General features: G+C 44.6%; 1 protein-coding gene across 1 annotated transcript in view; it reads right to left on the bottom strand.

Moving 5' to 3' along the window:
• plekhg2 (pleckstrin homology domain containing, family G (with RhoGef domain) member 2) overlaps positions 1-16,383 on the bottom strand; it is a 161,045-nt gene that overhangs the window by 49,782 nt on the left and 94,880 nt on the right. Inside the window, exons 5-6 of the mRNA XM_075474552.1 lie at positions 10,011-10,077; positions 7,078-7,124 (exon numbers count right to left, since the gene is read on the bottom strand). Coding sequence (XP_075330667.1) covers positions 7,078-7,124; positions 10,011-10,077 — 114 coding nt within the window. The remainder of the gene's footprint in view (positions 1-7,077; positions 7,125-10,010; positions 10,078-16,383) is intronic.

Raw genomic sequence — 16,383 nt, 5'->3', positions numbered from 1 at the left:
CATGTAGACAACTTAATCGGACTAAGAATTGGATCGGATCAGATTATTGGCCAACTATCGGCTGCTCTTCAACATCTCAAAGAAATGAATACTGGTCCTAACTTTATTTAGTGCATTTGAATTAAAGAGCAACCTCCATCCATCATCTAAAAAGTAAATTATTAATAAAAACTCAAGCTAGTTTGAACCTATATTATAGTTTTAATGTCACTAATGGTTGCCTCTGGTTCGTGGAGTGCCTCAGGGGCTCATCCTTGGCCCCTTCCTTTTCGCCTAAGATGTGTTACTTCTGCTGCACAATCTGCAGAAGCCAGATGGCAAACAGCTTTATTTGTCTTTTAAAAATGACAAAGGTAATGTTCTCTAACTTCACACGGTTCTAAAGCCGTGATGATAGAACATCAACATGTTTGATGATAAACTTAATTTACAAATAAACCTCATTCACAGAAAAGTTGGGAAGTGATCTAAAATGCAACAAAAACTTAAATCTGTAACTTCTGTTTAGTTTGAACCTTTTATTCAACAGAAATAAGTCCAGAGAAATGATTCTCAGAGTCTCCTCTGACCAGCTTCACTCAGTGGGGTCACATGGCACTGAAAGGATTGGATTATTGGCTAACTATTGGCTGCTCTTCAGCATCTCAGTGTCTGACATCCAGAGGTCAGTTTTCCGTCACATACGGGGGTCCAAAAGAGTGAATTTTAGAAAACTAAAGTGCCCCCACCCCCCCTCCTCTCCCCTGGGGAACCTCTATATTTATCATTCATGTGGTCTGTTTTTTAAAGGTTTCTGTCGCCACCTTTAACCGGCGAGCTTGTAGTCGTTGGTTTGTTGAGAACATTTATAGAAATGAATACTGGTCCTAACTTTATTTAGAGTGCATTTGAATTACAGAGCAACCTCCATCCATCATCTAAAAATCATTATTTTTACCCCCCCCCGCGTACGCCTCATTTTAATGTTTTATTCTGACAGAGAGAGAGACTTCCACCAAAGGCTCTACCACCTGACTGTGTTCCACCAATCAGACGCAGCCGTGCAGTCTGGTCACGTGATCGTACTCGATCTCAGCGGCGGGACGGGTTAGCTTTAGCATTAGCAGTCGTAGCAAACAAAGAAAGAAACAGATGAAAAATGTCAGAACCAACGGTGGGAAATGAAGACGCAGACGAGGCCTCATACTGAAAGCATGTTTACCTTACAAAGAGTGAGAAACAGCAGCTACATTATGTGTCTTCTGTGGCAACCAAAACAAACGCACATTTCAGCAGAAACTCAACATCTAACTTGAGGAAACATGTAGCGCTAAGTTTCCTAAACTCGTTTTTCCCCCATGGATAGGTGAATGTTTGTTTTTTAGGTTACATATGGGTTACATATGTTTTAAACATTTCCTAAGTCTCTTTTATTTTTTATTGGAGTTCTTGCATTTACCTGGATTATTTTAATTTAAGATATTTTGTAATTAATTCATTAATTTAAATTTATTTTATCAATTGGATGAACTCTAATTTGCCTAAAGATGATTATTTAGTATTTTTGTCTGTCTGATTGAATGCTTGTGTTAACAAATAAATCAGACGTTACTCAACAGTTACTCAGTACTTGAGTAGTTTTTTTCTCCAAGCACTTTTTTACTCTTACTCAAGTAATTATTTGGATGACTACTTTTTACTTTTACTCGATTCTGAAGTAACAGTACTTTTACTTGAGTACAATTTTTGGCTGTTCTACCCACCTCTGGGTATCACCTGGTCTCACTGTGTGAAATAAGTCAGGAAAAGGAGGTCTGAGTGAGGTGGAGGTAACAAATGTTCCCGTAAGACTAACAGCTGGAATAACAAGACACAGAAGTATGAACCCCGACCGCAAACACTGAGAAATAAATGGATAACAAGGCGAAGAGAGGAAGCACAACTCCAAACTTCCACAAAGACGGTGATAGCCACGGTAACAAAGGATAAACAAGATAAGGAACGGGCCGAGATGAATGTGGAGAATGTGGCAAAACATTCAACATGGCCGCAGGTCACAGGAGCTGATGGACGACTGGCTGTAGAGTTTATTTAAGGAAACAAAAAGCTCGGCTTAGCCAAGAACTAAACTTAGAAAACAAAAGACTAAATAACAGGAGAAGCAGACAGGAAACAGACGAGATCGGAGGTGAAAGTATTAACAGAGGAGCGTATGTTCTGAGAGGGATTAATGAGAAAGAGACCGACTAGAGACAAGTGGGAACGGTACCAGGGGAATAGAACCAAGGACATCCAGGGGTAATGACAAGAAGACGAGCGTCCGAGGACAGAAAACTAAAGGAAACCAACACAAACAAAGAAGAAAGAACAAAGAAACCAAAACAAAATCATCCAACCACAGACAAGACTAAGAACCTGAAGTACAGAAAACAAGACACAGAAACCTAACAATAACCACTAAACTTAGAAAACAAAAGACTAAATAACAGGAGAAGCAGACAGGAAACAGACAAAATAGCGCCAAGCGATTGTGAGGTCTGACTTTTTCCTGGAGAACGATTTTGTGATGCAAATGTATTACTCTTTTTGGTCTTCCAGCTCTTCAACTGGAGCATTGAGGACCACTTCAATGGTGCATTTACCACTATTTCTTCATCTCTGGAAGAAAAGGGTTCCCTGCTTAAAGACTTAAAAACAAAGAGTAAAGGCTTCCCCACATTAAGAAGAACAGCTATAGAGATAAGTGGGATAGAAAGATCATACACCACAACTGTGACGGCAGCATTAGTGGCAATCGATACCACTGGGAGGACTTTCAGTGCGACTTGATGAAGATTAAAAACAGCCAATCAAAATGGAGCCTGAATCAGTTGTTCCTGCAAACATGTCGCAGTAAAATGAAGATTTAATTATGGGTGCCAGTGCCGAAGGCTTTAACTGAACCAAATGGTTTGTTGATACATTATACAGCTTTGACACAACGGCAGTTTACGTGTAAATTCGATACCGCAACAATTCCTCGAACAAATGTCTCTCATCTAGACAAATTATACTTAAAAACGTAGGCATTTTTGTCCTCTTTCACCCAAAGTCACACTCATTGAGCTCTGCCACACATATTTCTTACAAATTGCCTCTGAGCCCAGAGGTCGCCTCTCCATTTCCATTATAAAGGCCTAAAGTCATCAAATTCAGTAGAAAAATTATTTTAAACGAGCCACACATAGTAGCCGAATGAAAATTACATCGCTGGCTTCTGCCGTCTCTTGGGGCGCTGACGGTTCAAGAATTATTCGGACACGACTTTTACTTTTCGAACAGTGACCGTTTGTTCGAGACAGTAGGCTACAGTCAAAATTATAGTCTAATTTTAAGAAGCCATAGTGAGTGTACATGTCAGAGACACAGACGAGCCGCACCTGCTCCTGTTACCGGGGCAACGCCTTGTTAGCCTGCGCTGTTCTAAGACTGCTTATGAGGGCAGAGCCAAGATGGCTGCCCTGTTATAACAGCTTCATGTTATAAATCTGATCTGCTTTTCTCCTTTAAACTGATAGAGGGGAAGTTTGAAAATAACCACAATGCAATGGGAAAATGCATTGAAAAGCACTTACCGAAGCCATTTTGAAAATGCCATAAAAGCTGTATTTTAAACAGGATTTTAAACAGGCCTCGCAGAGGCCCAAAATTCAATGGGAAAATCGATTGAAAAGCACTTAACGAGCCCCCAAAATGCATTTTGAAAATTCCATAAAAGCTGTATTTTAAACAGGACCTTGATAAAAATGACATAACTGCCTTCATCAGACCTGTGTTAGGAATTTTGGGCCTCGCAGAGGTGCAAAATTCAATGGGAAAATTGATTGAAAAGCACTTAACGTGCCAAAAATGCCAAAAACTGCCCTATTTTGGGGGTCTCATAACTCAGCCATACAACATCACAGAGGCATCATTCAAAGTTTATATGTGACAGGAGACTCTCAACTTCAACTGAACTAAAGGGTTCAGGGCTCTAAATGAATCTACTTTATTTGCCAGTGAACTCACATTTCCCATTAGGATCAAAGGATGAAGTTACTCGCACTTCCTCCTCCTTTCTCTCTACTTTGATCCCACTCTGCCTCCTCTTCACCTCTGCAGGATTTAGGGTTTTATTCCAGACATTACTTGGGCTTTGAAAAGCTCGATTAGTTGCTCCAACATGCAAACACACATGCGTTTACAGCTGGGACATGTTCATGAAACCAACGAAAACAAGCTTCTTGTGTTTTTATCTGTGACACCTGGAATGACCAAAGCTATGGTTCCTTATGTTTTTGACAACTGGATCTTTGTCAGGAGGTTTGGTGGCTGTTCCCCTGCACGTCCAATTATGAGTTTGATGCTTTCGTTCATGTAAAAATCCCAGTTGGATGCAGAAGAAATGTACATCTGTGTGTGTTTGGATGCTGGATGAGATTCAGCTCCAGCTCAGAACTCTTCTTCTCTTCCATAAAGCAAACCTCTCAGCACGGTTTAACTGCTCTGCGTGTTTCTACTAAAACACATTCACTCTCGTCATAAACCAGACGTTTCACACATGCTCGCTGGCCATCGGACCCGAACCCGAGAGTCCGTTTATCAAGAACAGAGGAGAGAAAAATGTGGAGTTTCTCACTGAGGCTTCACGGCGGAGTCGGCAGCCAAATCGTTCAGCGGCCACAAATCTAAAACAGAACCCGGGACCGAGAGAGGAAAAATTATGGGATCCTTCATATTCTCAAGGGTTCATCCTCTAAAGAGCTGTGGAGCTCATTTACTCAGCAAACCTATGCACGTAATAGCCAGGCGTGTGCATGTGATTGGAGCATGCAGAAGCACAGCCTCGACCCTCCGTGCAGGTTGATTTCTGAGGTTTTGGAGGCGGGACCAGCGTCTGATGTCTCGTATGATTGGTCCGGTTCATTTTAACGATCAACAGAAACCTCGGCTGTGTTCGAAACCGCATACTACATACTGCATACTGCATACTGCATACTTCCAAACTACATACTGCATACTTCCATACTCCATACTGATCGATCAGACAGTATGCAGAGCGTTTAACCACAATGCATTTCGCTCCTGCCCGAGCCGAAATCAGCCGGCCTGAAGCTGATTTCCCTTAAAGGGATAATCCGGAGTGAAATGCACTTTAGATCAATTTACGGGATGTTGGGAGTACATACGTTGAGTTGACATCAAAATCATGTCATTCGGATGTGTTTTGAGAATTTCGATTTGACCGTTTTTAGCCAAAAGTCGTTAGCCTGGACGTGAATGGGGCAAATCATGTCAGCGCTACAAAACGCTATTTTTATACCTCTTCTACAGCTCCAAACAACATAACACTTACGTGGCAGTGAGTAGAGGGTCCCTAAAGCCAAACCGAAGTGTCCCGAGGTCTTCATGTGGTCGGATATAGAGTCCAGAATGAATTTAATCAAGCCAGGACCTTTCCGGAAATGTGTCCGCTGCAGCTGCCGCTACAGACCGTGGTGAAGTTGGTTTGATATTGGATATTCGACAGATATTCACAATAAGGAAATAAGGTGTCTTTTTTTTCAAACCAATATCAAACCAACTTCACCACGGTCTGTAGCGGCAGCTGCAGCAGACACATTTCCGGAAAGGTCCTGGCTTGATTAAATTCATTCTGGACTCTATATCCGACCACATGAAGACCTCGTGACACTTCGGTTTGGTTTTAGGGACCCTCTACTAACTACCACGTAAGTGTTATGTTGTTTGGAGCTGTAGAAGAGGTATAAAAATAGCGTTTTGTAGCGGTGACATGATTTGCCCCATTCACTTCCAGGCTAACGACTTTTGGCTAAAAACGGTCAAATCGAAATTCTCAAAACACATCCGAATGACATGATTTTGATGTCAACTCAACGTATGTACTCCCAACGTCCCGTAAATTGATCTAAAGTGCATTTTACTCCGGATTATCCCTTTAAGCTCTAAACTCTGTAAACTTTAGCAACATTTGAAACATTTTCAGGTGAGAAAGTAGTCGTTTAGATCCCCAACGTGTTGAAAACCTGACAAAATACCGGCTGTTTACAATTTTGTTCCCACGAATTGGGCGCTACTAAAGCTAGCCGCAGTGAGCAACGCACTTCCGGTTATTTTCACAAAATAAAATACCCGTTGCCTTTTATCATAGGGAAAGCCATTACCATACAATTGGGTCTTTTGTTTTGAAAACAGGAAGTGAACCTACCCTCGTAGTAGCTAACTTGAAACTGCCGTTTTGACAGGAAATGACGATCGGCGACGTCACGTTACGTTGCATCTTGGGTAGTTTGAGTGTGAGTAGTAACCTCATGATGCACACCCAACATTTAGGAGACTCTAGTATGCATCCGGGAACATCTCGCTTACTCAAACTCACATACCAACTCAAAAAGTTAGTAGGAGTATTAGGAGAAGTATGCGGTTTCGAACACAGGCATAGCCTTCAGTTATCAGGCCCCTCTCTGGGGGAACTCCCATGATGCACCTCTCCATGTACATGTGACATCATTGTTGTCATAACATGTGTTTCTCTCTCAGCAGGTGTCCCTGGCCTGGTGTTACTCCTGTCCTCTCAGCCCCCAGCTGGTCCAGGCAGATGGTTCCTGGTTCTGGTTCTGATGGAGGTTTCTTCCTGTTCAAAGGGAGTTGTTTCTCTCCCCAGTCGCCTTGTGCACGCTCAGGACGGGAGATTGGATCAGAGAGAAGCTAGGCTACTGTTTCTAATTGGCTCTGTATGAACTGGACTAATTAGTTATCTAATTAATCTAATTCTATTATAATTGTACTGCATCTTCTCAGGGCCTTCAGATGCTGTGATTTGGTGCTTTATAAATAAAACTGAACTGAATCGATCATGAATCGAACAGTAAATTGATTCGAAACGTCAAAGGAAACTTTGTCCCAGATCTTCTGAACTCACTGAGATTCTCTTTCCATTTTTCCTCCATGTTATCTCATCCTTTTCATATTCTCACGGAGTAACACTTTACAGCGTAAGACACACAAATGAAAATATTCAGCCACACATCAGTTGTGGAGGAGCGTGTGAGCACTTACTTTGGGTAGTTCATGCAGTAAAGTGTGTAGATGTCGAAGGCTTCACTCTGAAAAAGAGACAGAACATGAGTTAGAGGAGGAGACACGAACGGCACAAATTAGATCCTAAACTTGTCCTTTGGACATTAAAGTTCAGTTTTTGGGAAACTCGGCTCTTACTGTGGTCATGCAGAGACTCCACAGAGTCCCTCAGAGGACCCAGAGGATCTCGTGTTAGTTTGAATTTGAGGGTAAAAAGGACAAAAGCAGCCACGGTGAAATAAATCTTCTGCGTAATAATAAGCGTGTGTCAAAGTAAAGTCTGTGTTTGGGCTACAGCAGCCGCTCTGGGTGGGACTCAAGAAGAAGATCTGTGGAGGCTGTGTTCGAAATCGCATACTACATTCTGCATACTGCATACTACATACTGCATACTACATACTGCATACTGCATACTACATTCTACATACTGCATACTGCATACTACATACTACATACTGCATACTATATACTGCATACTACATACTGCATACTGCATACTACATACTGCATACTACATACTGCATACTGCATACTGCATACTACATTCTACATACTGCATACTGCATACTGCATACTTCCATACTCATCGATCAGACAGTATGCAGAGCGTTTACCCACAATGCATTGCCCTCCTGCCCGAGCCAAAATCAGCCGGCCTGAAGCTGATTTCCCTTAAGCTCTAAACTCTGTAAACTTTAGCAACATTTGAAACATTTTCAGGTGAGAAAGTAGTCGTTTAGATCCCCAACGTGTTGAAAACCTGACAAAATACCGGCTGTTTACAATTTAGTTCCCATGAATTCGGCGCTACTAAAGCTAGCCGCAGTGAGCAACGCACTTCCTGTTATTTTCACAAAATAAAGTACCCGTTGCCTTTTATCATAGGGAAAGCCATTACCATACAATTGGTGCTTTTGTTTTGAAAACAGGAAGTGAACCTACCCTCGTTGTAGCTAGCTTGAAACTGCCGTTTTGACAGGAAATGACGATCGGCGACGTCACGTTACGTTGCATCTTGGGTAGTTTGAGTATGAGTAGTAACCTCATGATGCATACCCAACATTTCAGAGAATCTAGTATGCATCCGGGAACTTCTCGCTAACTCAAACTCGCATACTAACTCAAAAAGTTAGTATGAGTAGTAGGAGAAGTATGCGGTTTGGAACACAGCCCATGTCTTTCCATAAGAGTAAAATAAAATCAGCTTATAAAGTATGCACACATGCAGGGTTTCATGTTTCTTTGCTGCTGTGAGCCTCCAGAAATGTACTGAGGAGCATTCACAAGGGAAGCTTCTGACTTCATAACCACAGGGATGTTTGTTCTCAGAAAGTAACAAAGTAACACAACCAATCAGCTGTGAGTCACACGGGAGACTTTGATCTTTCTCCTGAATGCTGCCTGGCTGTTCTTAAGTTGGTCAGATTCATAACGAAGCTGCTCCCCGTCCCCTCATTTCACTTCCTGTGAGTCTGTCAGGTGGTCCGAGAGAAAGACCACATTATGTGCACAGTTAGGTCTGAAAATAACTGGGGATCTCCAGAAGTGTAATCTAATGTCCGATGCTGTGAGGCAGACAGGAAGTTGAGTTCAGCTGAGGTGGAACCAGCATGAAAGCTGCTGAGCATCAGATGTGTTAAAGGTTTCATTTAAAGGTGTTTTCAGACCTCGGCTTACAGAGAAATAAAAGCGTCATAAAGAGGCTTTATAATGGGAAGCCGCTCAGAGAGCTGCTCTCTGATTGGCTGAGATTTGGTTTCATTTCTCAATTCAACTAAAAAGCAACAAACAGAAGTAAAACACTCTGATTACTTTTTATCAGGATTACATCCAGCTACATTTCAATCCATCCAACCATCAATCCATCCTACCATCTATCCATCCATCTATCTATCATCCATCCATCCATTCATCTATCCATCCATCTATCTATCCATCCCTCCTTCCACCCATCCTTCCATCCATCCATCCATCCATCCATCTATCTATCCATCCCTCCTTCCACCCATCCTTCTATCCATCCAACCATCCATCCATCCATCCATCCATCCTCCATCCATCCATCCATCCATCCATCTATCTATCCATCCCTCCTTCCACCCATCCTTCCATCCATCCATCCATCCATCCATCTATCTATCCATCCCTCCTTCCATCCATCCTTCTATCCATCCAACCATCCATCCATCCATCCATCCATCCTCCATCCATCCATCCATCCATCCATCCATCCATCCATCCATCCATCATCCATCCATCTATCTATCATCCATCCATCCATCCATCATCCATCCATCTATCTATCATCCATCCATCCATCCATCCATCCATCCATCCTCCATCCATCCATCCATCCATCCATCCAACCATCCATCCATCCATCCCTCCAATCATCCATCCATCCTTCCATCCATCCATCCATCCATCCATCCTCCATCCAACCATCCATCCATCCATCCCTCCAATCATCCATCCATCCATCCATCCATCCTCCCTCCATCCATCCCTCCATCCAACCATCCACCCATCCAATGGAAGTCATAAATCTCACATGAATCCACATGTTGGATTCTCCTTGTCTTTGGTTTTCTGAGCTGACGGCAGCGTTAGCTGGAAAAGTTTTCCCCTAAACCTTTAAGATTCCTTCTCTGCTGCTGATGAATGCTGGCAGTGTTTGGAGATGTTGACACATGTCACTCAGGACTGAAAGTGTTGGCCAGAAAACATTCCTGCCGTCTCTAACAGCATCCGGCCTGACGCGCTCACACAGCTGACAGTTTGTACGGTGAGGTTCGTATGCGGCTGGGATCTGGAGGCGCAGTTTCCCGCCGGTTTACTGGCTGTTTCGGGTGTGCGGCCATGTTTCCTGCCAGCCGATGACCTCACACACGACACGGCGGCGCTGTACTCACCCGTTCCACGAAGCACTCTGCGATGGCTGCAGCGTGAGGACAGCGCTCCAAATCCTCCAGGAGATCACTGAGGACAGAAACAAAGTCAAGAGTTTATTCAAGAGCCGACCAAATCAAATCTGTCTCCAACAGCAACAACATTGGCCAAAGCCCAGAGCTAACATTTAGGAACCTGGCTGCACTCACACCAGAGGATGAATGATGCCGCGTTTATCTCTGAGCTGTTGGATGGAGCTTCGTCCAAAGCAAACCACTTATTTCACAACTTCAAATAAAGTTGATTAAGTCACGAGGAGCCACAACAAGGAAATATTTTGCACATAAAAAGAGAAATAAGATGAGCTGAGACACCTGAAGAGATGCAGCCTCATTCATCTCTTTCATCCATCTTTAAATATCTAACCGAGCATAACAACGTGCAGCTTTAAAATCTTTACTCTGGCTTCCCTGCTGCAATGATTTTATTTTATGTGAAGCACTTTGAATTGTTTTGGACATGAAATGTGCTACAAATAAATTTGATTTGATTTGATTTAAGGGCATCAAACACCTCAGCTACACTTTGGCCTCCTCGTGTCGGGTTTTAAATCTGAAAACAAGCAGCAGTCACAGCCTCTGTAAAAGCTGTTAAAATGCACTTCAGGGTCAGCGTGACACCAAACTGACTCCAGAGCAGCCGGCAGACCTTCAGCCTGAAATCTGTTCCCACATCATCCCTCCGTTCTGTGGACACAAGCCCTTACTTTCTTATCTTTCCATTTCAAGCCTTTTCCTCTTTTCTCCGAATATCTTTATTAAACCCGGCTTTGTTTAAGGATGACCCCCCTGAAGCAGATACTGAGCATCAGGTGTTTCTGCTGCTGGATGTTTGGGTCTGCAGCAGCCCAGTGTTGCTAAGCAACAGCTCTGAATCTTGTTTGGTTCTGCAAGGGAAAGCAAAGCAGTCCGAACCAGGCCCCCTGACACCTGAACCACCGATCCCGGCTGCGTTTTCCGTCTTTTCTCTGCTTGGTTTGATGAACTCTGAGATGTTTGCTGGAAGCTCTCACAGGTTTAAACTCTCAGTGTGAGTTATCACCTCGGAGCAGCCGGGGTGGTCGGCTCTGATTATTCTGCTCTCCGGGGAACTCGAGGTGGAGAAGGTAAAACATCTCCTCTCTGAGACGAGGTCAGGAGGAACATGTAGGTAATTTATGTGCAGCTATTTATTTCATAATGTTGTAATTCTGCAGAGGATCCCTGAGAGATTTCTCTGACTCGTGGTTGTTTAAAACCTGTTGGCAGCCAATCTGTGAAAGAACTCTGAGTTATGATGAAAATATCAAGCAAGTTGTTGCAAAACAGGAAACTTATTGTTCAGCCTGCTTTCACTCGTTAGAGAGCGAGGTCGTTATTCCAAACAGACAGCAGGGTGAGAGCCCCTCAGACTCCCACAGGAAGGATAATTACAATGCTCTCTATTTCCACAGACACTTTTATTTCACTCGGATTCCAGCGGAATCCAGCCGATTGTGGACAGAAAATCGCTCATTTCTGAAGGCTTTCAGGGTTTGCTGAGAGGCCTCGCTGCTGCTGGGGTCCGGTCCGGACTAAAAGTTTGGGTTTGTCGGGTCAGAGGGGAGGTTTAGGATCTGGGGAAGAGGAAGATGCAACGTGAGGTTTGAGTTATTAAAGGAGTCGTTGCAAAAACGCTGAGAAACACGGAGGACGCATTCCAATTCTGCTGAAAAATTTTGGCCCGTAATGTGTTCCACGGCTTTGAGAAAACACACATAAGAACACATGAAAACACGCAGCTCAATCAGGAATGTGTGTTATGAGCTTTGGCAGCGATTCATGGGACAATGTTTATGAAAAAAGAAAAAAAAAAAAAAGGGGAAATTTTCCAACCGAGGAAAAAGGAATTTTACCCAAAAAGTGAGGAAACGCAGCCCTCTTTGGACTCATGTAGCTCAGATAAACTTTACAGAAGAAACATCCTTCAGAGTTCAGGCAGCTCACAAGATGTTGGACTCTTTACGACCGAAACTTTTATGGTTTCTGTACAATCGCAGTTTAAGTTCCAAAGAATGTTCAGATTATTAATGCTGTAAATAACTAAAATTTAGACACAGAATCAGTCTCAGAGCTGAAAAAACACCATTGAATGCAGATAATTACTGATTAAATCGCAAAGATATCCGTTAAATATCCGTAAAAAACATAAACATTTGTCGAAGTTTACTTGTGGGGCTCCCCATGGCTCAATCCTGGGCCCACTGATGCTGATTCAATGTATAAATGTTTGTTTTATTTGCAGAGGATTTAAAACAGTTCTTTGGTCAAACCAACACTTAAAAGAGTTTAAAAACAGAGCTTGTAAGAGGTTAGCGTTACTGTTAAGTTATGATTGATAGTTAGGAGACACAGATATCCAGCCGAGCCCTTTCTGATAACCACTGCTGAAGGAAAGGGACGTTTTACATCAGGAAGGACCAAAGAGAGGAGCTGTGATCCATCGATGCATCGTGAGGGAGGAAGATTGTGTGCTTTAGCATCATATTTAATCAGATTCAAACCCACATGAACTCTAAGTAAGAAATGTGCATTTTTGAAGGTTTAACATGTTCAGAAACTCGGTTTTTAAAAGAAATTCAAGGATGTTATTTATTTGAAGCGACAGACTTTTACAGAATAAAAGCCTGTGAGCAACAGACCTTTACAAAATAAAAGCCTGTGAGCAACAGACTTTTACAGAATAAAATAAATAAGTAAAACCTGCGTTAATGCGTGATAAAATATTTATCGGCGTTAAATAATTAATGTGTTAACGCGATAATAACGAGTTAACTCGCCCAGCCCTACTAAATATATATAAATGTATATATATATATTATATATATATACACACACACACATTGCATATACACACCAGGTTTGTTGGATTTCTTTTTTGGGACTTTTGATGATTGTGCAAGTTGAATTTTTTCTTTTAGAGGACACCATCCATCCGTTTTCTATCCCCTGCTCAGGGTCACGTGGGGGGTTGTAACCCATCAACCACCCGGCGAGAGGCAGCTTTGACGGGTCATCAGTGCACGTTCACTCCTTCCGTCAATTCAGAGTCGCCGACTCCCCCAACGTGCGTGCTGTTGGACTGTGGGAAGCAGAGATTCAGCTGAAAACAGTGAAAAACTGCATTCAGTCTGAAATCACAGCTTACAGCAGGCTCAGAGGTCCAGTCCATCAGATTCAGGCTGTTCTGAGCAACTTTTCAGCCAAATGAAACACAACGTAACCAGGTAACCGAAAGAGAAGTGATACCACCGGTCAATGCGACTGCCGGAGAAAGTGGGCAAAGATTCGCTTTAGTACGAGTTCAGTGGGATTTATAGTATTCTGACAGGAGGAAAAATAAACTGTGAAACGGGAAGAACGTTTGGCTCCACATGTCTTCATGTAACATCGGAGCTGAGCAGATTTCCTTATTTCCCAGGAGTGTTACAGAAAACACGGCGACCTCTGACCCCCGAGGACTCGGTTTGACTCGGTTTAGCTGAAGTTTGTTGTTAAATCCGAATAAAACGTTGGAGCTGCAGCGCTGCTTTCAGAGCAGGAACTTTACTGAGAAACATGTTTTAAATGACATCAGACGTCAGGCTGACATGATTTATGTGAATCATTAAAAACGAGCTGCGAGGGAGTCAAGGGGGAAACCCAGATATGTGACGAGGTTTACTGCGGAGCATAAAGGCCGGGAGGAGAGGAGGCAAGGAAGGGAGGCAAGGAAGGGAGGCAAGGACATAAGGAGGAGAGGAGACAAGGAAGGGAGGCAAGGACATAAGGAGGAGAGGAGGCAAGGAGAGGAGACAAGGAAGGGAGACAAGGACATAAGGAGGAGAGGAGGCAAGGAGAGGAGGCAAGGAAGGGAGGCAAGGACATAAGGAGGAGAGGAGGCAAGGACATAAGGAGGAGAGGAGGCAAGGAGAGGAGACAAGGAAGGGAGGCAAGGAAGGGAGGCAAGGACATAAGGAGGAGAGGAGGCAAGGAGAGGAGACAAGGAGAGGAGGCAAGGAGAGGAGGAGGAGAGGAGGAGGAGAGGAGGCAAGGAGAGGAGGCAAGGAGAGGAGGCAAGGAGAGGAGACAAGGAGAAGAGGAGGAGAGGAGGCAAGGAGAGGAGGCAAGGAAGGGAGGCAAGGACATAAGGAGGAGAGGAGGCAAGGAGAGGAGACAAGGAAGGGAGGCAAGGACATAAGGAGGAGAGGAGGCAAGGAGAGGAGACAAGGAAGGGAGGCAAGGACATAAGGAGGAGAGGAGGCAAGGAGAGGAGACAAGGAAGGGAGCCAAGGACATATGGAGGAGAGGAGGCAAGGAGAGGAGACAAGGACATAAGGAGGAGAGGAGGCAAGGACATAAGGAGGAGAGGAAGCAAGGAGAGGAGACAAGGAAGGGAGGCAAGGACATAAGGAGGAGAGGAGGCAAGGAGAGGAGACAAGGAAGGGAGGCAAGGACATAAGGAGGAGAGGAGGCAAGGAGAGGAGACAAGGAAGGGAGCCAAGGACATATGGAGGAGAGGAGGCAAGGAGAGGAGACAAGGACATAAGGAGGAGAGGAGGCAAGAACAGGAGACAAGGACATAAGGAGGAGAGGAGGCAAGGAGAGGAGACAAGGAGAGGAGGAGGAGAGGAGGCAAGGACATAAGGAGGAGAGGAGGCAAGGAGAGGAGGCAAGGAGAGGAGGAGAGGAAGCAAGGAGAGGAGACAAGGAAGGGAGGCAAGGAGAGGAGACAAGGAGAGGAGGAGGAGAGGAAGCAAGGAGAGGAGACAAGGAAGGGAGGCAAGGACATAAGGAGGAGAGGAAGCAAGGAGAGGAGACAAGGAAGGGAGGCAAGGACATAAGGAGGAGAGGAGGCAAGGAGAGGAGACAAGGAAGGGAGCCAAGGACATATGGAGGAGAGGAGGCAAGGAGAGGAGACAAGGAAGGGAGGCAAGGACATAAGGAGGAGAGGAAGCAAGGAGAGAAGACAAGGAAGGGAGGCAAGGACATAAGGAGGAGAGGAAGCAAGGAGAGAAGACAAGGAAGGGAGGCAAGGACATAAGGAGGAGAGAAAGCAAGGAGAGGAGACAAGGAAGGGAGGCAAGGACATAAGGAGGAGAGGAGGCAAGGACAGGAGACAAGGAAGGGAGGCAAGGACATAAGGAGGAGAGGAGGCAAGGAGAGGAGACAAGGAAGGGAGGCAAGGACATAAGGAGGAGAGGAAGCAAGGAAGGGAGGCAAGGACATAAGGAGGAGAGGAGGCAAGGAGAGGAGACAAGGAAGGGAGGCAAGGACATAAGGAGGAGAGGAAGCAAGGAGAGGAGACAAGGAAGGGACGCAAGGACATAAGGAGGAGAGGAGGCAAGGAGAGGAGACAAGGAAGGGAGGCAAGGACATAAGGAGGAGAGGAGGCAAGGAGAGGAGACAAGGAAGGGAGGCAAGGACATAAGGAGGAGAGGAGGCAAGGACAGGAGACAAGGAAGGGAGGCAAGGACATAAGGAGGAGAGGAGGCAAGGAGAGGAGACAAGGAAGGGAGGCAAGGACATAAGGAGGAGAGGAGGCAAGGAGAGGAGACAAGGAAGGGAGGCAAGGACATAAGGAGGAGAGGAGGCAAGGAGAGGAGACAAGGAAGGGAAGCAAGGACAGAAGGAGGAGAGGAGACAGGAAGGAAAGGAGACAAGGAAGGGAGGCAAGGACATAAGGAGGAGAGGAGACAGGAAGGGAAGGAGAGGTTGGGAAAGGATGGGAAACACTGAAGGAAACAAGAAGGACAGAAAGAAGTTAAATATGACCGAACGAGGAGAGGAAACCAGAAAACATGGAGCAGATGCTCTTTTCTATATTCATTTTCTATTCCCGCTGAATCCATTGGTCGGGTCATGGGGGGCGGAGCCTATCCCAGCGGTCAATGGGCGAGAGGCGGGGTACACCTGGACAGGTCAGTCCATCACAGGGCCACACAGAGATAAACCACACTCAGTCCTAGGGACAGTTTCAGAGACACCAGTGACCCTAACAGCCATGTTTCTGCTGGTGGGAGGAAGCCGGAGAGAAGCCACAGATACACGGGGAGAACATGCCTGAGGAGCTTCCTTATTCCACAAACATCTGCATTTCACAGAAGAAGAATGTTGGTCACATGACCTGATGTGTGAGCTGGAGTAAACAAAAAGCTGAAGACAGAGAGACGACCCAAGAGGAGACATGAGGTTGGTTTCCTGATCACAGCTCAGCTGTCGCTGCATTCTTCGACAACAAGCTGGATCCAATCTGTCATTAAGACTAACTCATGTCTGCAGACAAAGATGGAGGGACACCCCTCCTCTTCTTCTTCCTCTTCTGCCTCCTCTTCCTCTC

The sequence above is a fragment of the Odontesthes bonariensis genome, chromosome 9 (assembly GCF_027942865.1).
Source record: "Odontesthes bonariensis isolate fOdoBon6 chromosome 9, fOdoBon6.hap1, whole genome shotgun sequence".
Taxonomy (NCBI): domain Eukaryota; kingdom Metazoa; phylum Chordata; class Actinopteri; order Atheriniformes; family Atherinopsidae; genus Odontesthes; species Odontesthes bonariensis.
The sequence above is the reverse complement of the archived record's forward strand: the minus strand, read 5'-3'. Positions and strand labels throughout refer to the sequence as shown.